This window comes from Wasmannia auropunctata, unplaced genomic scaffold, assembly GCF_000956235.1.
Source record: "Wasmannia auropunctata unplaced genomic scaffold, wasmannia.A_1.0 LD336035.1, whole genome shotgun sequence".
In the NCBI taxonomy this organism is placed as follows: domain Eukaryota; kingdom Metazoa; phylum Arthropoda; class Insecta; order Hymenoptera; family Formicidae; genus Wasmannia; species Wasmannia auropunctata.
In genome coordinates this window covers 608,462-633,208 of record NW_012026855.1, presented here as the reverse complement: position 1 = coordinate 633,208, position 24,747 = coordinate 608,462, and the positions used below count along the sequence as shown (strand labels likewise).

Below are 24,747 nucleotides of genomic sequence, written 5' to 3'. Positions count from 1 at the left end.
TATATATATATATATATATAATATTTTGTGGGAAGAATCTTTAATATCCTTTGAATAAACGAGACTTCCTAGCGATTCTTTTTAACGTATAAGAAACAATCTTCTCTCATTCGACAGCCGTCGTTATTATACTAATCAGTTCTCGTCGCGCGGTTTATCGTCGGATAATCGATCGTTCAGATAATAATAGTCATAGCGGAAAACGGTACGAAACACAGCTAATAATAACACGAAGATCCTATGCGACGGCAATTTGAATAACGATCGAGAATTAGAGACGTGACGGGCGCGATGCATACACCGCGCGGTCCGCAATCAAGGGTTAACAAGCCGACGCGCGTTCGTATGAAAATCGAATTCGGGATGAATAATTTACACGTAACCCGGGATATATCGCACGCGTACATCGTGCCTCGAGAAGATCTCGCGCATAAATATTCGTCTCCCCCCCCCTCACCCCGCTCCTCCCTCACGGACTGGCGCGCGCGGGTAGGTAAAACCGATGACAGATCGGCGAGGCGAAGCTTTGTGGCAAAGTGCGCGTAGGGAAATAATTCGTCTCCTCGACCCTTCAACTCCCGTGACCCTTGGAGTTACTTTCTCCTCAACGACAGTCACAGTACATCTATCCGGGACTTAACGCCTTTGCAGCGTCAAGGAAATCCACCGTATACGCCGGCGGATCCTCCGCGCCCGCGGGAGGGAAGGCGTCTTTTCGTCCGTCCTTTCTTGCGCGGCGCGTGTAGGTATACTCGCATAGCTCCGTTATCTCCGCAAGCGCATCCGCTCTCCTCACCTCGTGCTCACCTAACGAATAGGCGAGAGCTCGCGTGAAAACCGATTACCCCGCCAACCCCGCGTGCGTTCCTTTAAGTAAATGCATGCGCGTATATAAGCGCGCATGAGAACTTAATCCAGCCGCGTAAAACAGACGGATCTTTGGAGCTCTCTGCCTCTCGGCGGGTGAACGACGCGACGCGGGCGTTGAAAAAAATCGCGCGTGTAACGCGCGACACGCGGCAATTTGTCACCTTCTCCGTTACGGTATTCACTATTTATCATTTCGTCTATCTTTTACATCGTTAAGATACGCTGAAGCGCGGACGGTTATAAATCTCCGCGATCCTTATTAAGATTAGGCTATTCTCATAGAGAGTTATTGCGTGATACCACTCACATTGTATACGTGGGCATAAATTCCGTGAATAGCATTACGGCTCATCATTGAGCGAAGTGAATATCATTGACAGTTCATTAAAATTATTTTTATAAATTGTAAAACGCGAGAATATAAAAAACGGAGAACCCCATATCTCCTTTTATGGAGTTACTACGCCAGTTACGCGTAATTAAAGCTTATTTTACATTTTTGTTTTACACAAATAACAGCTAATTTAGATATCGTTTAACGACAACGGATAGCCCAAACGAGTGCTTATGTAACAACCTGAAGTGTACGAGCCGTCGTTAGGAAATTGGTGACTATCGGAACCAGAATAGCAGAGTGGAAAGAAATTTCCAAGATGCTAGTGTAATCGGAAGGCGCATCCATATTACCCTATTACTTTTACTAGATCGCTCTATCGAGGATAATTCCTTAAGAACGGTGCGGCATTTTTCCCGTTTCTCATCAAACGTTTATCTTGCCGTTCGCCCGGCGGCTTGAATATTTGTTTGGCGGATGTATAATTTTGCATCCCAAATCAACAATTAATCGGCTTGGGAATGCTTTACGATATCATCCAATCCGCCGCAGTCTCCAGAGGCCTTCGCCTATCTAGACCGTCGGTCTATATCGTGATGCATTGCCTCATAGACGACGTAATTACAATCTAACTAGAAGCCTGAATATTTCAACGGACGGACGGACGTACAATGTTGCATCTCAAATCGGCAAGTGCACGATTAACGATAACGTCGAACCGGTATTTCTCCGATTCCAGCGCGTCACTTCGGCGCGTCTAGCCGCCGTCGAAGCCACTCGTTAACGAACTGAAAGCATTAATATAATATCTCGACGTAGATATAGATACATCTGGAACGGCCGATAAAAAAAGTTGGCCGACGTCAGCGTCGGAATGTTGCGCTAATTTCAATCTATCGTACGTTATTCCGTACCACCACTGCAACAGGCGCGGGTTGGCGAACGCGCAAACGATCCAGTTTTGTTGCCGTAATTAGTCACCGTCGCATTTTCAGCGATATGGAGCAGGCGGAGCGAGACGGAGGCGTTCGGTATGCAAATAAAGCTAAAATGAAGAATAGCGTACTGTCAAGCGTTCACCGGGTTGTGAAAACCTTCGATCAGAAGTAACAGATATAACTAATAGCAATATATGTTTCCTCAAAGGCGCGCGCTTCGAGTTATTTGCGGCAAGCTGTCGACATCAGTCACCGCCGTAATTCCATAATTGCTCTATTATCGCGCGCGTAACGTTCGGCGTAATGATAATCTTGGAAATGATTTGAACTGCATTTCGATGCGTGCCCTCCCCCTCCCCCCTGCCTCCGGAGAGATTATCGATTTTACGTGCGTGTGAAAATTAACGACTCCTGGACCAACGATATTACCAGGATCGATTACGGATGGCGCTCGATCGCTGGTTGCATCTCACGACAAAGGCCAACGACCGGCTACAAGTCCGGCGCTGACCTAATGCCGATATATGCCACTGGACCATTTGTCTCCATGGAACCGGGGGGAGGGAAGAAAGAGGGGGGGTTCCCGGCGCTAAGCAATCGTTTCGTTGACGCTTCTTCCTCACGGGTGGCGGTCGTGGCGATAGCCGGGATGAGAAATCACGTGGCTCATGCGACGGACTGTACCCCAGATAGACTATATCGACAAGGTACCCTACCGCGTCGCCGACACGAGGGGCACTGTAAATGGTAAAGACACCGGCGTGGAGGGTAGAGGAGGCCCGTGAAGTCGTGCGTGTGTGTGTGTGTGAAGGGGGTACCGCCGCCGTGCACGGATAGGCCGAAAGTGGTCATGGGAAAGGTATCGGTGCGTTAAGGCCAAGACTGGATTCCGCGGGGCGAGGCCGGCTCGTTGGCGGGTAGGAGTGTACAAGGTCTTCGATACCTCGTAAATTACCACTCGGGGGCCCCCTGTCCCCCTTCCTTCCGTCCGTTCGTCCGTCCGTCCGTCCGTCCGCCCGCCCGCCGTCCAGTTCTCGGCTCTCGGTTAATGTTAAGCTGCCTACGTTTTCGTTCCGTCGAAGACTCCGAGAGAAGACGTGCCCTCCTCCCGCCTCCCTCGCGTTCATCGTTTCATCGGGGCTCTATGAAAACACCATTGTACCCGGGTCCTCCCCGGAGGAACGATAAGATTCAGATGTCGCGGATGATTTCGAAATTGGTTGAATTGATACGCATTGACACTCTCGCGGCATGTCCATGCAAACTTAGACATTTCTTGCAAGCCACAAAACAGGTCTGAATGACAATTTACAATAACAGACCACTCGTGATCTACTCGTGAAATTATTCACGTCAAATTTTGCTTTCCTCATGTAAGAATTCTTAAATATATTGCAAATTAATAAATTTTTTATAAACGTATTTTTTAATTATAAAAATATAATATGTTTCGATACAAATTTTATACGAAATTATAATGGCTAGAGCTAAACCAAAATTTACGATGTGCGTTACAGGCTTATCACGAAAAAGCACGCTTCTTTTATGTTTAATATTGTTCGCGGTCGGGAGAGAGGAATTTGAGAGGAATTTCGCGCAATGCTTCTGTCGTACGTGCAATATGCGTGTCGTAGGTCTTGCAATTTTAGCGGGATTGCGCCCAACTTGCGAGACAATATCGCACTCTACGGCTTTACTAAGCCGCGTTTCGCCCCCTCCCCCTCCCCAAAGTAGCTGGGATTTTTAGCGATGTCGGACAAATCCGAATCCGATTGGAATGTCAAGAAGCCCGGTGCTGAGGCTTCAGAATCGCGAGACCGCTGCTCCAAAGTGCATCCGTTCGCAAAAAAATGTCCGTAGCGCCGCGGCGCGGGCCGACCGGGGTGAATATTTGTGGGGGGAGGAGAGAGAGAGAGAGAGAGAGAGAGAGAGAGAAGGGGGGAGAGGAAGGGGAATGCATATTCAAGATCGTAACGATGCAATTTCGATGGCGCATACATAATGAGAGCCTCGAGAGCGGTGCTCTTGCCCGGTTAATATCAACCTTTCTGCACAATGGTCCTATCACGAGAGGACTCGGAAGAAATTTCGACGTAACCGATGGCGATTGCATTGTCATACCTCGAGCTTCGCTTCAACAAAGACTGCCTGTGCAACGGCCAGCGTTGCTGCCGCCGTTGCTGCTGCTGCTGCTGCCGTTGCTACTTCTGCTGTTGCTGCTTCTGCCGCTCTCCGAGGGGAACGAACGAAAGTGCGGTATTGACGTTGAAAAAGGAAGAACAACGACATAATCTCGAATCATCATGCGAGATGAGTATCCGGCCGCGGCCGCGCGTCCCGAGATGCGCGATTTTACCTACTCGTTAAACATTGAACGCCTCGCACGCTTCCGGTAAACACCCGCGGTATCATCGCGCGCGTTTCGAGCCGGATTGTTGATGCTAAATCGTCCACGACTGTTAACACGTACGAGCGCGCTATCCGCGAGACACGAGGACCGCCGGGAACAATAACAGCGCGCGGCGGTGTGTCGAAAGTTACTCGATTACACGGCGCAATTATGGTAAGCTCAATCACGATGTTATTACAGCTTAATGTAGAACGCGGCTGTTAATGGGTAGATATAGAACGCGTCTATTATAACGAGGACCGCATTATCCGTAACATTCTATAAACGCTATTGTATAAACATTATTGTAAAACATATATTCCGTGTCGCTTATATATAGTGTATAAACCAACATTTCGCCGTTCCTCGTATAGGGCCTTACATGGGCCAATCATGTATAATATACAATATCGATAAGTTTTTCTTCTAAAATAAGAAATGAATTTCGAAGCTACCGTCTCGTATAATAAATTCCCCCCTTCCCTCCCTCCTCCATTCCTTCCTCTTATCCTCACTTTCTTCATTTCTTTTTTCTTACCTTATTTTTCTTCGCGTTCCCCTTATCGCGGGACGCCGCAAAATCGCTTCGAGCCCCGATAAAAGCACGCCGGGTTATCCTCGCGTCAATTAGCGCGATCGCGCACCGGGGGGAATTTCGCCGTGTCCCCACGGCGCGGCGGTGCCCGGTTCGCGCCTCGAGGAAGCGTCATCGCCGCATTACGGCCGAGTAATCTCCTTTATCGTGTCCGGATCCCGATTAATTTAAAAATATGCGCGCGTTAACGACGCGTACGGTATATCGCGAGCAACGGCACGCATTACGCGCGCGAGGGGAGAGATGCCGAGGAGGCGCGAAAAGGACGAGGTGGAGGTAAGAGTGTGTGGCGAGAGAAGTGGGACCAGCCCGGGCTCGCGAGATCCTGGCGAAGGACATCCGCGGTGCCGGAGCCCCACGCGCCGATGTTACCACGCCGGCTGTAACTTCCTCTCTCCACTCCCCCCCCCTCCCCTCCACCCTCCTGCGCCCTCCGTAACAACGGAGGAGGAAGATCGCGGACGGAGGAGGGACTCCGCGCGCGTGAAGTCAGCTTTACGACAATATAATTTTGGAAGCGACACACGGACGGCGTGGAATGCGACGATCGGAGTCAACGAACGGCGTATAGAAGTCTTCGATACGTCGTAAATGGCCCCCCCGTGCCTCCCCTCAACCCGCTGCCGCGCTCCTGATCGTACACGGACCTCTCCTCGCGGCCGAGGCAACTTATACAGGGTGTTTCGTGAACACCGCGACTTCGAGTTACGCGGGCGTGTCCCTCGAGCCAAGTTGATCTTCCTGTCGCGAGGCGTTCACGGCACGATTACTGAACTGTTTAATAAATTGAAGATGAACATCGAAGGACACGAAGGAGACCTTCTGAACAATGACGCTTCGCTCAAACGATCAATCTTATAAATGAGTTTTGCTTTCTATAGATACTTAAAGTTCAATTATCTAGGTACTGTTAATCAAAAGATCTGAAGACTTGCGAAAGAAGAAGGACGTCGAATGGAATTTTCGTTACGGGAAGAACTACATATTCTCAAATTCACGGGAAATCCTTGAAAAGGAATGAACTGGCGGAGGAAATCCATAAACACCCTGTGCATTGATGCGTCACGTGCACGAGCGTCGAGCTGCCTATACGGGCGACGAAAAATCGACGTCGCTGCAGGATATCCGAACGCCGACGTGGTTGGCCGGTCCGTCGCCGGCGAACAGAGCCCCGTAACTCTACGTTATATTGTCGATCGGGAAGACCGAGGCGATACCTCCGTGACGGCCGGCGTTCTCTTCGAGATACAACCATAAATTTCGGCGCACCGAATATTCCCCGGGAATAGCTTCGACTGCATAGGTCGGATCAATAACCGCATAAAGTACGGGAAGAAAGAGCGCAGCGGCACGTATTCGCAGTATTCGGTCTCGGAGCGTGAACGTGCGTGGACTGGGAAGGAACCCACGGAGATCGGGGTAAAATAGAACCTCGCGATCACGTCGCTGTGTTTTTCCTCCGTGCAACAGGAGCAACTCGCGCGAGGCAGCCTTACACGCACTTTTTGTTTTCTTGCCTCGCCTTAACTTCGCGCCGCCCGGTCGCGGATATGATCAAAAGTGCATGTGAAATTGCTGCCGAACATCATTTCCGCGGTACGTGCAGACGACAGCTGGCCAGACGAGAGATGACAATATGTCGGAAAAGAATTCGCTCAATCACATCAATTCGCGGACGGCGTTATATCGTTCAGAGAAGATTATAATAAATTCCCTACGATTTTTATCCCCCTTTCGTAATCCGTAATTATAAATTCGCGTCGTGCGCCATCCTTGAATCGTAAAAAAAAAAGACAAAAAAAAAAGAGCGGAGGTTCCGGTATTCGCGCTTATACTAAAAGAAAAACTCAAGTGTTTCAACGATATTTTAAAGAGACGACTTACAAAGAGTCAATATCATACTGATATTTCATACGCGTTATTAAATTCCGAGCGTTCTAACGTATGGTGCTCCTATACCTATACCTAGGTAAGACATCGAGAAGAATAGAGACTGGCGCGATGCAGCGTCGGCCGAGCGAAATGGGACTATAAAAATTCGAACGGGACAAACGTCCTGTAAAGTATTGTTTTATTTTCGGTGCGTTTCCCGATAAAATTGCAGCCAATCCGTCGGCGGATCTCGTTTGAAACCGAGAAGAAACCGATGGTCCGTAAAGAGCGCGCCGCGGACGGTCCACCTCGGACCGTTCCGATTATATCGGGTGGATCGGTGCTCGCGCCCGAAGCGCTGTCAAAGGGGCTAGCTGCTTCGGAAAGCGAGAGAAAGAAAGGGAGAGAGAGAGAGGAAGAGAGAGAGAGGAAAAAAGAGAGAGCCCTATTGTCGTGTTTAATTTAGCGTTAAATTGTTTACATCTCATTAATCGCGCGCGGTGGACAACAACGGTGGGATCCGCAGCAGCAAAGGACCAGCATGATCATCGGTGCACGTCAGTCATCGGGGAGGCCGTGGCCCACGTTCCCCTTGGTCATCGAGTCGTCCTTTGCCACGCTCCCAATTCTCGCACGATCGAAAATGCATCTGTTTATGCTCGGCAATTCCGTGCTCAATTTCCGAACGGAACAGATTTCCTTTTTCGATTAAGGGACATAAATAAAAATTGAGCTAAATCTGTCAAATTATTCTGCTTGTGTTATCCTATTCCGGATTCACATGCATTATACTTAATGCAGCGAATTATATTCAGCAGTATAGTGAACTATCTTTGTTTTAGTCTATTCTCTTTTAGTCTGTTCTATTCGCTAAACGATTAGCAAAACAAGAGTGGACTCAAGAATAAACTGAAGAATGAACTAAAAACAAGATGGTTACTATATCAAATCACGTATATGATTTTCGCGTTTCTTATTCCATCTTATATTATCCTTAAGTCAGGTTGTACCCTGCTTCTCCTCGAATTTTTATTGCGCTATCACTCACTGCGGAACGTGTATACGTGAATGTATACGACGTATAAATGTATATGCGAGTGTGTTGAGCTCGGATCCGTGGGTTCAGGCTAAGCCCAAATGACTGTGCGGATCGGTCATCCCGGGAATCGGAACAGATCTCTCTCTCTTTCCCTCCACTATGCCCCATTTCGCGTCGATGGGGCGACTTTGAATCGGTGCTCGGAACAACGTCCACTTGCTCCGACCGATACGTTGAGTTTGCAACGCGGTAGTGACACAGTTAAGCCGCGTTGCTGCGGGAATGATATCGGCTAGTTTCGATTGTGCGTCGAACATCACCGCGCGTAGGCCGTTAAGGAGATAGTCGGATTTCCGTCGTGAATATTACGTTAATCTTCTTAGCTTCGTTCGTGGCGAATGGAATTCTTCGCAAGGACGACACGGACGAATATGTTTAAAAAATATAGCAAGTGGACAATATAGCGAAGATACTACAGGAAATTGTGAAGAAATAAAAAAATATAAATATATTCTCCTCGCGGAAGACCCGATTATATAACGTTTCCAATGTCAATAAAATATTTAAGTCAGTTATCTCATGCAAAAATCATATACGAGATCAAATTCTGGTTTTACATACGTATACGTTAAAGTACACGATAAAATGTAAAATTTGATTAATATCGCCAATTCCAGTATGATGCATAATAAAGAACATGGATGTCCATGCACGTCTTGATAAACACATCTCATAAAATTAAAATACTTGGCAACGATTTATTTGCCGATATAAAGCGCAAAAATACCCCGTTTACATCGACGGTCGTAAAATATTTTTAACGGCGCGGCTTTTCTGTCGCCGCTTTAGTAAGCTCGTAAGGGTTTACGGGCTATGATCATAGTATAATTTCACATAATGAGAACTCTGGTACTCGATCGGACGGGGGATACGGCGACTATCTACACGGAATCTCATGCTATCGGCTTTCAATAAGGTTGATAAAGTCAACTATAGGGAGACGCGAAGAGCGAAAGTATCAAACGCCTATAAAGGAGATGCAACTCGCGAATAATTCACTCATTATCTGCACCATCTTTCTACTTTAGCAATTTCCAGAAAACGTCTTGGAAGGTCTTCGACGTGTGTCTTTTAGCAAACATGGGTAAATCTAATTTCGTAAATTCCCATACGTTTCGATTCACATCATATCATTAATTAAATAATCATTTAATTAAATAATCATTTAATTAATGATAATATCATTAATTAAATGATCCGCAACTAATTAATAATTAATTCGTCAAGTTTATTAAATTGATACTGTACACAGATATTTGTGTAATGTGCAAATTACGGTTAAAGAAAATTGATTACGCAGTGACGTAAAATCATGCGTTTGGCAAATAAATTTTTCGTTTTGCAAATTTTTAAGCATTGTAGCTTTGAAATCCAATACGCGATTTATACATGCAATTTTAGTGGACTCACCAGTCAGATGACTTCCAGTGAATTCAAAATCATCGTCCTGATCCCAGTGCTTCAAACTCAAGTTCGACAAGGATGTTGCGTTGGCAAACTCCAAGTTTGCAAAATGCCAATCCAGTATCTGCCGATCTTTGGATGATAAGTAGACGTCGCTGTAATAAAAAAAAAATTTATATCAACTGAATAATTTATAATGTTGATAATAGCTTGTGTAGAATATAAAATGTATATTTACCTAGGAGGTGATGCTTCTAACTCTTGTAGTTTTGCTTCGATTTCTTTTTGCTGATCTGATAACTGATCCCACTCCTAAAAAAGAAATTTAATAAATATACCACACGTCTTTTTTATTAATTTTTATTTAATTTTATTATAAAAATGTATCTTTTATTACATACCTTGCAAGCATTATGGAGATCACGCAGCTTAGATCGGAGCACGAATTCCTGCGTTATATCTCGAGTTTGTAATTTACTTTCTGTCATTTCTTTGTATTGCTTATTCAGTTCCATCAAACGATCCATAATAGAGATCATCTACAACATAAATTAGTCATTATTAAATTATACAATCATAATTTTACATAAAATCAACATATATTTCATTATAAATAATAGTTTTTCAATTATACATACTCTATGCTGATTGGTGATTAATCGTCCTTGCAACGAGAGTACAGAACGCAGATGTGCTACTTGACGTTGTTTTACGCCTTGTTCTTGTAAACGTATTACCCATTCTAATGCTTGACCTAAAGACACTGGTCGCGTATTACCCTGCCCGCCAGATCCTGCACTATTTACGTAATTAAAATCCAATTGGTGCGAGAGGTAAGAGGTCGCTTCCAGTAATCTGTTAAATTCTCGCTCGACCATTTCGTCCTTATCCTTAGGAACCTGCAAAAGACATAAAACACGTACTACTTTTAAACTTTGTGTCATGTAATTAATACATATTAACATAATTTGTAGTAGAACTATCGTTTCAGTGCTAAGAATAATTAATGTTAACTATATCAAATTTAATATTCTATGGTAGTCAAATCTCATGTTTATTATTTTATTGAAATATTTCGAACATACCGTTTGGCCATCACTTTCGTATAACGGACACTTTTGCCGTATCTTATGGAGTTCCATATTGATTTGTTTACTAAGAGTCGTTACAGGATTTCCACCTAGGCCTGTAACCACCATAGCTCCCAAATCTGCAATATAATTTGATTTACGAAACGTAGCGATTCGTCCACCAACACGATCCTAAAATATAAATTAATAACGATTAGCGACACAGGAGTAAACTAAAGAATAAATTAACAAAATAGTTACTAAGAACTTACTCGAGCTTCCAATATAATTACTTCTAAGCCAAATTGTTGCATTTGCAGAGCTGCTGCCAATCCAGCGATACCAGCGCCTATTACTATGACTTTACCTAATTTTTTAGTCGGCAAGGGCTGTAACCAATAAATATAAATTATTCATTTCTTTAATCTGACAAAAAGAATATATATATATATAGTATAATACAATTATAATATCGATTTATTGTATTGAAATATATGTATTGAAGTTAAAGATGCTGGATAGCGTTTCGTTGTCAAACAAACAATCCGGTAAGTTAATTATATATCATAAAATTACTGAAATTTTATATATATATAATTTTTAAATTACCTTAAGACGTTTAAAAACGCCAAAGTTTATGAAACCGTGCCGCTCTAAAAAAGCATGAACCCTACGAGTGAGTACTGTATCACTGTTATAAGGTGATTCAATTTGCGGTAATGCATTTTCGATGATTAACTGTTGCTTTGGATTTTCCAACCACATTTGCAGCTAAAATTCAATCGCATTAAAGAAGGAACAATCGAAATCAATTAGCTTGACTACTCACAAGTCTATTCCTAATGTGTAAGAACACTTTCTGTGTTTGCGGTGGTCCACTGGAGATATCGGGAAAACAAGCAGCTTCGGTGGACGTTATTTTATCAAATGGAAGACGGCTCTGGAAGGCTGCGCCTTCCAATCCATTTAACAATTCCTTCACTGAATGTATGAATACAAATTAATATGGCTATTAACACCAACTTTAAATAACTAATTCACAAAATTCACCATGTGGATCTTCGTGATCGCTGTCTTGATCGTCTTCCTCCTTCACCTCGGTTTTGGAGGCAGAAGGTACAGGAGCAGGCACTGTAGATTCAGATTCCTTCTTCACCTCCATAGGTGCTTTCTTCTCGGGTGTAACGAGACCAGTTTTAGATTTCTCTGACGTGTCCGAGGCATTCTCGTCTTCCAACTGATTATACTTTTCCTCCATTTCTCTGTACTCCACCTACAAGCGAATAGTGCATAAACTCTTCCTGTACTAAATACTCATCATCTAAGAGATATTTGATTAAAAAAAAGCTTCATACACATAAATAAAAAGTTTGTTCGAAAATGAGATAACAAATCATTGCAAGTTGCTGCGTTACAGCATTTCATTTAATGATACATGTAATCCCACAAGTGCGCACGCAATTAAAAATATATTGTCTCATGACAAATGAAAAAAAATTACGACAAATGGTCAAGGAATACGTCAAACAAGACTCATTCCTCTCGTTTATTTCACGGGAGAGATAAAGCGTGCAGCGTATGACGGTTTATCATCAAGATCAACGTTGACGCGCTCAGTTGCAAACATAAAAAAAACATTATCGCTGGACGAATCTTAACAGTACGACGGACGAAATGTAAAAGATACGAACCTTCGCTCTTTTCCTGCGACTCATATCGCGCTGGTTGTTTAAACGTCGGCTGATTATTTAATATTAAGTCTTAGAGTGATCGCGGCGAGAGGCTCGCGAGTTTGTTTTGATGCTGCTTGAAACAGCCGGCACACATATAAATTCAAGATCGGCGATCGCCGAGTATTCGGAACGGCGTCGTTGGGGAGCCCTCTGGGAATCGATGCGGCAAACGTATCCGACGACTGCGGAGGTAAGTGGAAAAGGATGTTAACTGTGTCGGTAACTACACGGCAACTTAGAAGATTATTAATTAGAGATCAAGCAATCTTGCGAACTATTCATGGCAAATTTAAATCTTTAAAGAGTAAGCCGACTAGATATTATTAAAGACGGTTGGCCAAAGGTAAATTTTCATGACTTTAAAGCGGACCCAGTAATTGAAGAACGATGACGTTACCAACCGTTTTGGCTGGTTATCAAGAATAACAAATACGATCGATTGTTTAAGGATGTCTGGCTATACAGTCCTAGACAAAAGTTACTGAAATATGAAATTGATATTCTTTTTTTTTTTGGAGGAGGTTATGTTCCCCGGTCGGGAAACTTATATATTTTCAACCCAGTTCTTAGAGTTCTATGACACATTTTTTTATGCTATTCTATGCTTTTATAAGAAGATACGCCATATCGTGTAAAGGACTTAAATAATGCCAGTTAATATGATATTTGGCACTACAATATAAATATATTTGTATATTTTACAAGTTTTGTGATTGTCGGCAAAAAACTTTTGGACTTGAATTTCACGTTCAAAAGTTTTTTGCCGACAGTCACAAAATATATACATAAAATATACAAATACATTTATTTGTAGTGCCAAACGTCATATAGATATCTGGATATAGATCATATAGATAATATTAACTGGCATTATATAAGTCCTTTACACGATATGGTGTGTATCTTAACCTATATAAAAGCATATAGAATTTCATCAATTTCATATTTTAGTAACTTTTGTCTGGGACTGTATAGCCAGAACATCCTTATAACGTTCAACCAAAAAATCGTTATTTTTCAACTTTCGTTTGCTGCATGTCGACAAGAAGAAATCATGCTTACGTCACGTCCTTGTATAACATTTGATAAATAACAACAAGGATAAAATGAGCCGTAAGCGTTGTAATAAGCGCCAAAAGCATGAATTGGAACACAGCCAATCACTGCGCCGCGCCGAGGAGCGTGCTAGCTGTTAGTCGCTATCCTTGTTTACGTCTAATGAATGATAAAGATAGAACATACATTAGCACTGATTCGCGCTTTTATATACATATAGTATATACATAATACATGTATCTATTAGTTGTCTCATTGCTTTCGCCTGTACGTAACACGTGGTAACACGTTCTCAACAAGTTGGAATATTTATTACATTTATTGCGATATATTTGAAGCTGGAACATATTACTCTCTATTGATAATGTCTGAAATAATTATACGAAGAGCGAGACGTGAGGATTGTAAAGCCATCAGAGCGCTTATACAGGTAATTTTTGTTGATAACCAATGAATTAAGCATTGAATTGCACAAAGAATATCATTTTGCAGGAACTGGCTGACTATGAAAAGATGCCTGATGGACCAGAAATTAACTATGACAGTGAGATTTGTTGTGTACTACATTTTGTTACGATCAGCATCTCTTTAAACAATATGTACATCTTACGAGAAAAATTTTTTAGCCTTAGAAAGAGACGGTTTCGACGGGCAACCATTATATCTGTGTAATGTGGCAACGTCTAACGAAAAGGTCATTGGATATACTATCTTTTACTACACTTATTCCACTTGGCATGGAAAGTCTATGTATTTAGAAGATATCTATGTGACGTCGGATTTTCGAGGGAAACACGTTGGCAGCAAGCTTCTAAAAGCCGTCGCGAAGGTATACGTTTAATCAGGATTGCACATGTGATATACATATTTTTTGTCTGATTGTGAAAATCTTTATAGGAAGCAATTGAAAATAACTGTCACAAACTGGACTTTGTGGTTCTCAAGTGGAATCCAGCGCAAGAGTTTTATAAAATATTTGGAGCGAGTGATCTGACGTCTAAGGAACAGTGGCACTATTATCGTTTTTCTGAAGAAGAGTTGAAAAAATTAGCCTCTAATTGTGAATAGCATAAAATTAATTATAATTGATAACGGAAATTATTTTAATATATTATGTGTGAGTGCATAGAAATATTTAAACTTTAAAATAAAAGTTTTTTCTTAATCTTATAAATAAATCATATATACTATTAAATAATACATGAATATTATATTATTTTTGTGATATTTGAGGTATTTTATATCACAATTATTAACGTTCGTGCATAATTTTTCCAGTCGAATTCGTCGTACGTTTTTTAGTTTTTTTTTCTTTCGATTTATTTTAATAAAAAAAAAGTGTATTGTCCCCGTATTACGAAACGCACGGATTTGTATCTGAACTTATATACTTTTCATCTTTTCTTTTTCTCCCCCTCTAACATTAAAGTGCCAACGTACCATCATTTAAAATGCAAAAAGCGTGGTGCAGCTGCAAAGAAATTTTGTATCATCTTTTTTTCTTTAACTTTCTTGTCCTTCACAGAAACGAGACGGTCAGTAAACCTATTATCGGAGAAAAGTTTGAGAGTAATTTAGAGTGAATACATCCGTGTTCGTCGGGTTTTACTATCAGAGAGAAGACTGAACGTGCTTGCGAAGCCGTTCATTAAGCGCCTCTATGTGCGCGAGCCGCAAAGTGTGCATGCTGAACTATGTTCTATGTATCGACGGATATTTCCGGCGGGTAACACTCGAGACACTCTGGGTAATGCATACACTCATCAGGCTTCTCAAGTCGATCAGTAGTGCGAATAGGTAGTTCTTCTTGTATGTTGAATACAGTCGCGCGCAAATTAGATTAATTAGAATAATCGAAGGCACGATGATGCCACACGTACGATATAATTATTACATTTTGTATTTATCAATGATCATTTTCGTTGTATATCATTTCTTGAACAAAAATGCCTAACTCAAATCACATGTTTTTGACAATCATATGTTTTCTACACGAAATAACAGGATATAGTGTGTAAAACACGCAGACGCTCATTTATTCGCTGTATAATTATATTTTTGTTACATTATGAATGTTGTGTATTGTAGATATTAAATAGACTACTGCTGGCCACCAGAAATCGTTGCCGAAAAGTGCCTAACAGAGAATTCTTTTATTGGTTAACCATAATATTTAACAGGTATATATACCTGACAGAATTAATTGTATTATAATTGCGATATATATTACTTGTTAATATTTAACTATTAAGGTAATAATTATTTTGAGGGTTGACCGAGAAAGAATTCAATTGGTTGGGCCAGACCGTGCGTGTGCCGAGTGGCTCTTAAAGAACGGTGCCAGTGTTAGATGGAAAGGTTTCTCTAAACAATTGGAAGATTATAATAAATTACCATCGGAAGAAAATCGATGTTACATTCAAGCGGTAGACGCTACAGACTCTGGAATAACACATGTAGGATTTCCGTATTTTGGTTAGTGTCTTAAATGTACTTGTAAGTACGTTACAAATGATAACATTATTTGGCAATTCGAGATATTGCAATAGAGAATTCTTGATAATCACAATATATACTTGATTCGACGTAATTTGGAATTAGATGTTAATTTAAAATTTCCACTATATGCATATATAGATAAAAACAGTCGAAGAAACAAATCGAATATTTATTGTGTTTACATTGTAAGAGATAATTGTAAACTGTCCTTAGTTTAAAAAATCTAATCGCGTATCAACAAATAAATTCTTATGTATTGTTGTTAGGTAATATTTATAACGAATAATATGTAACTTATAGAAATTCAGTTGGTTGCAGGTATATCGACGAGATAAAACTCATACGTTGTATTTACATACATAACACTGCTTTACCATTGTTGTCAGCAGTGAAGGATACCCTGACTACTCTTGAAATCAAAGATTGTAAGAGTGTAACCGATCAAGGAGTGCGTAGTTTGAAAAATCTCAAGTAAGTATTTTATATTACTATACGAATATTATTTTCAATATATACTCTTGTTAAATTATATAAAGGTATGTATGTCTTTCAAATATTGAATTCTCTTTTTCTATATTTTACAGAAATCTGAAGTCTCTGAAGCTTGCTGGTATGCCATATCTAGAAGATAAAGCTTCACTTAGGAGAGAGCTTGCAGATGCTCTGCCAAATTGCACAATAGAATTGGAGTAAATTGTATGAAACGTCTCAATATAGTAGCACCTCGATATAGTACACAGTAAATGTCTAGATTTTATTAATTTTTTTTGACGTATATAATGTATTTCCTATACAAAATGTGATTAAAATATAACATGTACACTTAATAACACGTTATATATATATAAAAAATTAAAAAATATATTTAAGAAATTAAGAATTTTTATTTTTATTTTTAGGTGTATTTGTATATCCTGTTCCACCTTGTCATTTTTATTTGGCTACATTATATTATTTCCTGTGGCGATCATAGTTATCTTTAAATTTGAAGTTCTGCGCAGTTTCCTCAGCTTTCGAATTACAATATATTTTAAAAAATGCCGCAAGATATGAATATTTTATGTTGTTATTCTTGCAAAATATATCAAGTAAGCTTAAAGTAAAAAATATCATTAATAATAAGTTTGTGTTATAATTTTTGATAATTCATTTTTTTCGCATCTTTACAGGTACATATAGTGAAAAAAGCACGCAAATGGCGGTGCAAGTTGTGTAACGCAAAGCAATCTATACGGCAGGTACATGTTTAAAGATTCATAAACGATGACAAATATTATAAAACTTGTTACAATTTTTAAATATAATTTTGATTAAATTACTTTGTTTTTATTTCTAGATATATTTCCAAGGATCTGGTAAAGATTGTCGTCTTCACGTTCAACGTTTGAATTATTTGAAGGCAAATGACACATCACCTTCCTTACATCCTGAGCAAGAGAACAACAGTAATAGTTATAACACTACAAGCACTGCTCAAGAATCAGACACTGATGAACCTATTGAAAGTAAGAGGGCAAAATATCTAGACTCGACGAAGAAAGAATGTCCATCGGATACAGAAGACTTATCTGTTCAAAAATCAAACATTGATAAACATATTGAAAGTAAGAGGGCAAAATATCTAGACTCGACGAAGAAAGAATGTCCATCAGATACAGAAGATTTATCTTCTGATAATATCCATAAGTATGAAGGTATGGTAACAAATGAGAAATCTCCATGTAATGCCGTAAATAATGATTCACGTAACTTCGAAGCTACTATGGATAGTATAGATGAATGTAATTCATCTACAGGAAGTAAAGTTGCTTATGAAACAGAAGTGTTACGTTTTACAAGTTTTAATTACAATCGGAAAATCGAAGATAAATGCAATTCGCAAGATAACGTTAAATCAAACAGGGATTATGATATTGTTAACAACTTATTTGAAACTTATAGTGAGTTAGATGACCCTATTGATATTTAAATTTTGTTGAATTATCGATAGAGATGTTTCTGTATAAATTTAAAAAAAACCGGTAGAAACTTATTTGAATTAAATATATCATTTTTCTGAAAAGTAACATTTTATTACAGAATTTAATACATAAAAAATGCAAGAAAATATATTCAAATTGATTTTTTCCATAAATTTTCATCCTACTATTTCAATTTAATGTATAAATTATTTACCTACATTTCATTATCTATATACATACACATATATGTTTTTGTGGTAACTAAATGTTTTTTAATTTAATGTTTTCTATATAAAGAAAATAATATCGCAGCGACAAAAAGTTTTTTCTTCTAAATTCTAGATTTAAATACATTGTTTCCTTTTGTTACATTTTCTCTGATAAAAATAAGTGAATAACATTTTAATATATAATGCAGAGTCCTTTAGGAAAGATAGAATGCTGATTGGAAGATTAATTATTACTATATAAATTCTTCAATTCTTATGTATCTAAAACGAATAATCTAAATTCATAAGCTATTGCAATATCAGCAAAAAAAACTCGAACAAAATATAGTAATTAAAAAAACAATTGTACAGCAATATAAGGACTATATATATGTTAAAATATGTATGTATTTATCATATTTATTTCTTCCTAGTTATTAATGTACGCCAGCATTCTACTTTTCCTTAATATATTGTATATATTATGCGCTACCAATAATCATTCTGCTATACTAAAACAGCTGTGCTGAAACAATATGGCGACAAATATAATATTTATCATTAGATAATACATATTTAGATTAAAAGAGTAAAGTGTCAAATAAAAATTTTGTAATTACATTGATATTTATAGTTTACGTACATTTTTAAAAATTTAACTAAAGCTTAGATCATCTATGCTTTAGAATCAATATCGAGATATACCAATATGCTTATAAATGTTTTGGCAGTGCATTACATAAGGATATGTGTACATTTTGTCATATAAAGGCAATAGGAGAGTTAAAAAAAATGGCAGCGTTTGATAAACATTTCTGATTGTTACACAAATAATACATTGCAGAAATATTGCAATTGGCAAGGGAAGATAAAGTTATTCTTTTCGTTGTGCGTTCAGTCTTCTATTACACAGCTGATTTCAGTAATGATACTCTAATACTTTTTATAAGAAAATTTTCAGAAATGTATATTGACATCGGCTGATATCGACATGTTAACAGTGAGGAAAGTAATAATATTGTCAAATTTAATTTATTAATTTTTAAATAAATGTCACGATTAGTCATGACGCATATATTGAAAATCTTAAGTTATAATCAGACAAGTTGTTTGCACAATATAATTATTTTTCTCACTAAGTATTTTCTTTAAGAACGAATAAATTATCATATAAAAAAAAAACATTTACGAAATAAAACTTTACCTAACTACGTCTTTAATTATTCATAGTCCCAAATTATATAAAACTTATTTATAAATTATATAAAAATTACATACTTTATATATATTTGTAAATATGCTCCACACAGTGCACATGACATTTCTACAGTTAAATCCGACAGTTGCCATAAAATGTATTGAAAACATGCACAATGTGAATGACCAAGATCGAGTTAATTTAAATATCAGCTAATATAAGCTCGGTCTCTTCGTTATTTATTACTAAATAAATTAGGTTGCTAAATGCATTGCGAAATCAATGTATACCTAAGGCAATTTGTCACGCAATCGTTGAAGCGTAAAAAAAATAGATCAGTATTGATGTCTATAATTATGACGGGAGATTCGGGGATTTACCGAATCTTGATGATGTCGCCAGCTACTTTGCCAGCTTCTACTACGTCTACTCCAACTGAAACAAAAATAATACATTGACATTAAATTCATATTTGATTCAACTATTTTAAATATTTAGAAATAAACGCTATACCTACTTTTGTAACTTCTTTCGTCTTTTGTTAGGTGGACTGCCAAGTTCGCTTTCGCGTATAATTTGTAACGTCGAAGGTACAAACCTATCATCTGCTAAAACAATTCGCAAAATTCTTAGAGTTCTTAATATACGAATAAATTCGTTACAAAACATACCGAATGCATCATTGTATCTTCTTTTCGAAATATATCGTTGATGTTGCTGCAGTTGCGGCATAGCCTCCCTAGCGCTACCGACTGTACAATCCCATGTACCTTTACATCCCTTCAGATGCTCCAATTGATCGTGTAGGTAAGATCTTTCTGGAGGTTTCAAATCCGACACTCTGTTCCATTGTTCAAATGGATCTGACAAAAAATTAATTATATCATATTGTGCTTTCGTGAGAACTTCGTTTCATGAGATTTCCTTCCGTACATACCAATTCTTAAATTGTAATACGTCACTAATCCTGTGGTAAATTCGCAGTAAAGGAAATCGTGCGTCTTGTTAATTGTACGTATGCACGAATACGTGTTATTATTAGCGTTCATGCAAAAGCAAAATGGTCCCGCATTCCACAGAGGTGCGGTACGCCAGTGATCGTTATCGTGCTCGAAACAGTTCATTTTTTCCGTCAGGCATTCCTTCTCCAGCTTGGCCTTCTTTCTGAGCTTTCGCTCCTTCTTCTTCAAACGCTCCTCCTTCAATCTTCGCCTCTCTTCCCTAGCGAGCTCCTTCTCATCTTTCTTCACATCTGGCTCGCAATAGCATTTGTGTCGCGCTTCTAACGGATCGTTTTGCATCGCCGGCAAACGACCGTTATTACTGGTTGCGGTCATACCTGAAATAAAAAAGGTTATATAGTAAAAAATATCCGTTAAGGGGAAAGACTGGTTTTAGCACGCTGAAAAATTAGGTGACATTTTTAGAATTTTTTTAAGGAAACTATTCAACCAATCCTTTTGAACTTAATAGGGTAATTTCTTATATTCATTCAACAAACAAAAAAATGTTTTTTTGCTAGAAAAAAGTATTTATTATGCAAGTAATAATATAACATTTATTCGGCGGTGATGGTGTTTGGCGTGCAAGATAACTCAAAAACTATTCATCCGATTGACTTGGACCTTTGCACACATCTGCACAAATACTTCCCTAACAACTTAAACCACAGGTTATAATAATATTATTTAATTAAATAATTTTTATTGCATAATAAACACGACAAATTTCTTGTCAAAATCGCTACCTTCTTTTTCCAAGTGCGCGATTTTCACAATTTCGCATTATTTCCTTTAAAAATAGTTTCAATTAATGCGTAAACTCTTAATAAACAATAATCTTTTTGGATTTTTTATTTCAGACAAATACAAGCGATGCTACATTGCACGCCGCTCGCCGACGCGCCGAATAAAAAGTTATTATTACTTGCATAATAAATACTTTTTTTCTGGCAAAAAAATATTTTTTATTAGTTCAATAGTATAAGAAATTACCCTATAAAGTTCAAAAGGATTGATTGTATAGTTTCCTAAAAAAAAAAATTCCAAAAATCACCTAATTTTTCAGCGTGCTAAACCAGGCTCCCCTCTTAAAAATAGAAACTTATAGAACTAATCGAGATTCATACCTTGTTTATGTTTTCTATCGGGAGATTCAAGAATAGTAACGTCGATCCTTGCTGGTCCAAGAGTGCCCGAGGTCCTGTTCTTTTGTACCTTGGGATGTCTCTTCGCTGACGGTGTAGTCGTTGGTGACGTGTTGGATGACGTATTTTGAGGTCGATCGAAAGTTTTATCGATAGCCGGATTGGTCCTTGACACTTCCGTCATGTGTGCCGAGGTCATTGTTACAGTCGTTCCGGATTCAGTGACTGCGATCGATTCCGTAGTACGATCCTCGCTTAAGTCGTTATTACTCCTGGTTACCTCTGAATACTGGGTTCCTCGTCTCCCAGTGCTTGCTTCTGTGGTAGCGGGAACGGTCGTAAATTTGTGACTGTAATTCTGTCTGTCGCGAGTCGTAGGATTTTGCGTAGACAATGTCGCGTCGCTGGTGACGTACGTTGTATTCACGCGCGGGACGTCGTCGTGCACGCTGTTCGTAAGTAGCGTATTGTTTCTACGATGGTGATGCGTTTTCCTGCGCCTTTGCGGCTTGTCCTCTTCGATTTCCGTTCTGTTCGTAGGTGTCTCCTTAATCTTCTGACGACGAGGCGATTTCTTCGGTTTGACCGTCGTTAGAATTGTCGCCGCTGATGTTTCGACGACGGTCTCCGTTGTAGAAGTTTCGACAGAACTTGTACTGTATTTTTCGAGCTTCTCCTCCGTCGTCGACGTTTTTTCATCGCCCGGAACAGTATTAATCTTCGTAACAGACTCCGTAGGCGTGCTCGTGATAAGATCTGCAGTGGTATGAGCAATTTTATCGTGCTTTTTATGATGGCGGCTTGCGTGCCCCTTCGGGGGATGATGGTGAGTTTTGTGCGAACCGCGAGTTTCTTCTGCGTCAGCAAGTTTCCCCTCGTTATCGGAAAACTGTGGTCGTTTGATCATTAAGTGCCGGCGAATCTCCTGCAAATATACGGACGTTGTCACGAAATTTAATTAAAAGAGCTATACGTATGTCGTATCGTTGTTTAACGCATTAATATATATTTATACAATTTACTTTCAACGTTTCCAATTGTATTCGCATCTTTCGGATTTGCTGCTCGATCTCCCGTCTGGATATTCGCCACTCGTTAGGATCCTGATATATAGCTTGGGTACAATTTACACCTCCTTCCGGTAAAACCAAACATTTTGGCGGCTTTCCTATCTCGGACGATAAGTGATGAACTTGAGTTTGCTAAAATGATAAATTTCTTATATTCGATGTGCACAAAAATGGCGCTAATATAAAATCAACGCTTCGTCAAACATTACCTTTAAGTCATCTAGTTCTTCCTCTATGCTTTCCATAATCTTCGTGACGTGCTCTATAGTATCCTTCTTCGTGACACTTCTCCGTACCCTCCGATGTCTTTTTATTACGTCATTCAGATTTAATCGGCCGTTAATAATCTTATCTAAAGTGGGATCGAAATCGTTTATCGAATAGCCGTAATCCAAATAGTTGACAATATATTTGTCTAGTTCGTCAATTTCATCAGTGTTCTCAATTCTTGTGTTATTGCTGTGTCTGAAATGCATGTCATTTATAAACCTCACGATAAAAAGTTCGTATGAATTCTGCGATATTTAATAATCACTTTCGTACCTTTCAAGAACTTTTTCACGTTTTTCGTTCGTCTCCTGCGCCAGCATATCTATCTCCTCCATCATATTATCGTCATCTTCCTCGTCAATCGCGCGCCTGTCTCTCTCATCCAAGTCAATGTCAGATTTCTCACTATTTTCATCGGCTGATATGATATCGTTCGATACTTCTCGCTTACCTATATCAAATTATTTTAATTTAATCCATTCGTTCTTATTCAAATTTAATTTATTTCGTAAAAATTATCTGAATAATTTAAGGGAGGAATAATTTGCTTAAGATGCTAGAATAAAGAAGTCGATTTCATATTTATCAAGGAAATTTTCTTTACTATCAGGATTTCTATTTTTTTTTCTATGATAGATTATATATATGAAAAAAAGCAAAACAGTAATGCTAGGTAAAATCACCTCGTTTGGCGAAGTATCCCGCCGTATCGTCGTAAGGATCCACAGGCCGGCGGTCCCTCATGAAACCGAATCTCTGCCCGTCGTAATCATTGGGGTCGAGCCTCGTGTAGACCACGCCTTCGGGGGTGAAACAAGCGCACTTCTTGGACACCCTTTGTGGCGGCGGAGGCACCGCGTATCTGCACTTGTGCCGTCGCCAGCGGTGCCCGTCCCTCTCGCATCGCCACTTCTGTCCTGGGAGACAATCGGTCTGCGCTTCCGGTCGCGAGCATTCCGCCGCGAGACGCTCGTGCTTCGTCGCGAAGGGCGCGTGCATCGAATGCACCCTATTGTCGAGATGTGGATCTGAGCCTGAAACACAAATGCGCGATCATTCCATGATAAAAAAACCCATTTCAGATTAATTTCCGTCAGGACTTATTTTCCAATCCATCAGGATTAATTTCCACATGGGGATTGGTATATTTACAAAATGTTTGTAAAACTGAAAAATAGGAAATATTTTCAGAGATATTCGACGAGATATATTATATATATATTTTTTTAATTTCATGAAGTTTTCGTTGAATATACATGGCTTTGTTAATATTTATATTAATATATGTGACTGTTGTATGTCGCTTCAACGAGAAAACCGACGTGGCCAGGATGCAATCGCTGGTTTCTAATGCAGATACGAAGCGGAAGCGATTTATAGTATCTGGGAAACACGAAGCCGCAGAGGGATCGACATGACAACTTCATATACAAACAGACTGTATCCATAAAGTTACACGTGACGCAACACAGATGCTGGAGCAACAGAACCCAGTTTCCCCGAAGCTTGATGTCCGCGATGACAAGGAGAAATTACTCGATGATGTTACTGCAGCCGGACTCTGTCACGAACGGGGGAAAAAAAAATAAATAAATACCCGCCGGGATCAAGCGGGCTTAGAATTCGAACGTCGCATGTCTCCCTTGCCGTGAAAAACCTCCTTTTAGCAAAAGGGGAAAAAAAAATCCGTCCGCGAGATCGCGAGATTTGCACGTTTGGAGGAACATCGTCGCCGATCAATATTCGTACATGTGCATACGTTTTGCTTTTACCGGCACCACGTTTATCGCCGAAAATACTCTCGCGACAAAGCCTTCTTCCGATAATCTCGAGAGGAGGATAAAAGGAGGAGGGATGCGCCCCGTCTCGATCCCGAGGACCGGGTATTTATGCTAATGCATACCTAACCGGGGAAAGAACTCGTTTCCTACGCGCGTGTGACGCGTAATACGCGAAGCACAGCATCTGGCGTAACGGTAAGGTTTTATAATGTAACGCATGCTACCTTGCGCCCGGAGCATCTGCTCCTGTCGT

At 39.6% G+C, this 24,747-nt stretch overlaps 5 protein-coding genes across 6 annotated transcripts in view; 3 read left to right on the top strand and 2 right to left on the bottom strand.

Annotated features, from left to right (window-relative positions):
• Positions 1-12,419, bottom strand: part of LOC105452250 (lysine-specific histone demethylase 1A) — a 105,581-nt gene extending 93,162 nt beyond the window's left edge. The window contains exons 1-10 of the mRNA XM_011693203.1: positions 12,263-12,419; positions 11,622-11,844; positions 11,401-11,552; positions 11,181-11,342; positions 10,844-10,960; positions 10,587-10,763; positions 10,140-10,400; positions 9,903-10,040; positions 9,740-9,813; positions 9,508-9,656 (exon numbers count right to left, since the gene is read on the bottom strand). Of these exons, the coding sequence (XP_011691505.1) occupies positions 9,508-9,656; positions 9,740-9,813; positions 9,903-10,040; positions 10,140-10,400; positions 10,587-10,763; positions 10,844-10,960; positions 11,181-11,342; positions 11,401-11,552; positions 11,622-11,844; positions 12,263-12,286 (1,477 nt within the window). The 5' untranslated portion in view covers positions 12,287-12,419. The remainder of the gene's footprint in view (positions 1-9,507; positions 9,657-9,739; positions 9,814-9,902; positions 10,041-10,139; positions 10,401-10,586; positions 10,764-10,843; positions 10,961-11,180; positions 11,343-11,400; positions 11,553-11,621; positions 11,845-12,262) is intronic.
• A 1,120-nt stretch (positions 12,420-13,539) lies between these two features.
• Positions 13,540-14,502, top strand: LOC105452248 (diamine acetyltransferase 2-like). Its single transcript, XM_011693201.1, has 4 exons — positions 13,540-13,790; positions 13,853-13,904; positions 13,987-14,189; positions 14,258-14,502. The coding sequence occupies exons 1-4, from the start codon at positions 13,725-13,727 to the stop codon at positions 14,426-14,428; spliced, it is 492 nt and encodes a 163-aa protein (XP_011691503.1). The 5' UTR covers positions 13,540-13,724; the 3' UTR covers positions 14,429-14,502.
• A 518-nt stretch (positions 14,503-15,020) lies between these two features.
• On the top strand, positions 15,021-16,594 carry LOC105452247 (ATP synthase subunit s, mitochondrial). Of its 2 annotated transcripts, none has more exons than XM_011693199.1 (5): positions 15,021-15,107; positions 15,449-15,540; positions 15,630-15,835; positions 16,168-16,330; positions 16,444-16,594. In XM_011693199.1, the coding sequence occupies exons 1-5, from the start codon at positions 15,021-15,023 to the stop codon at positions 16,550-16,552; spliced, it is 657 nt and encodes a 218-aa protein (XP_011691501.1). In that variant the 3' UTR covers positions 16,553-16,594. The 2 variants fall into 2 exon arrangements, with proteins under 2 accessions (XP_011691501.1, XP_011691502.1); XM_011693200.1 differs by lacking the exon at positions 15,021-15,107 and adding an exon at positions 15,117-15,236.
• Positions 16,595-16,762: 168 nt separating this feature from the next.
• Positions 16,763-17,888, top strand: LOC105452246 (UPF0544 protein C5orf45 homolog). Its single transcript, XM_011693198.1, has 3 exons — positions 16,763-16,947; positions 17,029-17,097; positions 17,196-17,888. The coding sequence occupies exons 1-3, from the start codon at positions 16,897-16,899 to the stop codon at positions 17,826-17,828; spliced, it is 753 nt and encodes a 250-aa protein (XP_011691500.1). The 5' UTR covers positions 16,763-16,896; the 3' UTR covers positions 17,829-17,888.
• An 819-nt stretch (positions 17,889-18,707) lies between these two features.
• Positions 18,708-24,747, bottom strand: part of LOC105452245 (extracellular sulfatase SULF-1 homolog) — a 75,026-nt gene continuing 68,986 nt past the window's right edge. Inside the window, exons 9-17 of the mRNA XM_011693196.1 lie at positions 23,397-23,747; positions 22,987-23,164; positions 22,653-22,908; positions 22,396-22,575; positions 21,356-22,298; positions 20,165-20,566; positions 19,899-20,090; positions 19,745-19,835; positions 18,708-19,662 (exon numbers count right to left, since the gene is read on the bottom strand). Of these exons, the coding sequence (XP_011691498.1) occupies positions 19,563-19,662; positions 19,745-19,835; positions 19,899-20,090; positions 20,165-20,566; positions 21,356-22,298; positions 22,396-22,575; positions 22,653-22,908; positions 22,987-23,164; positions 23,397-23,747 (2,693 nt within the window). The 3' untranslated portion in view covers positions 18,708-19,562. The remainder of the gene's footprint in view (positions 19,663-19,744; positions 19,836-19,898; positions 20,091-20,164; positions 20,567-21,355; positions 22,299-22,395; positions 22,576-22,652; positions 22,909-22,986; positions 23,165-23,396; positions 23,748-24,747) is intronic.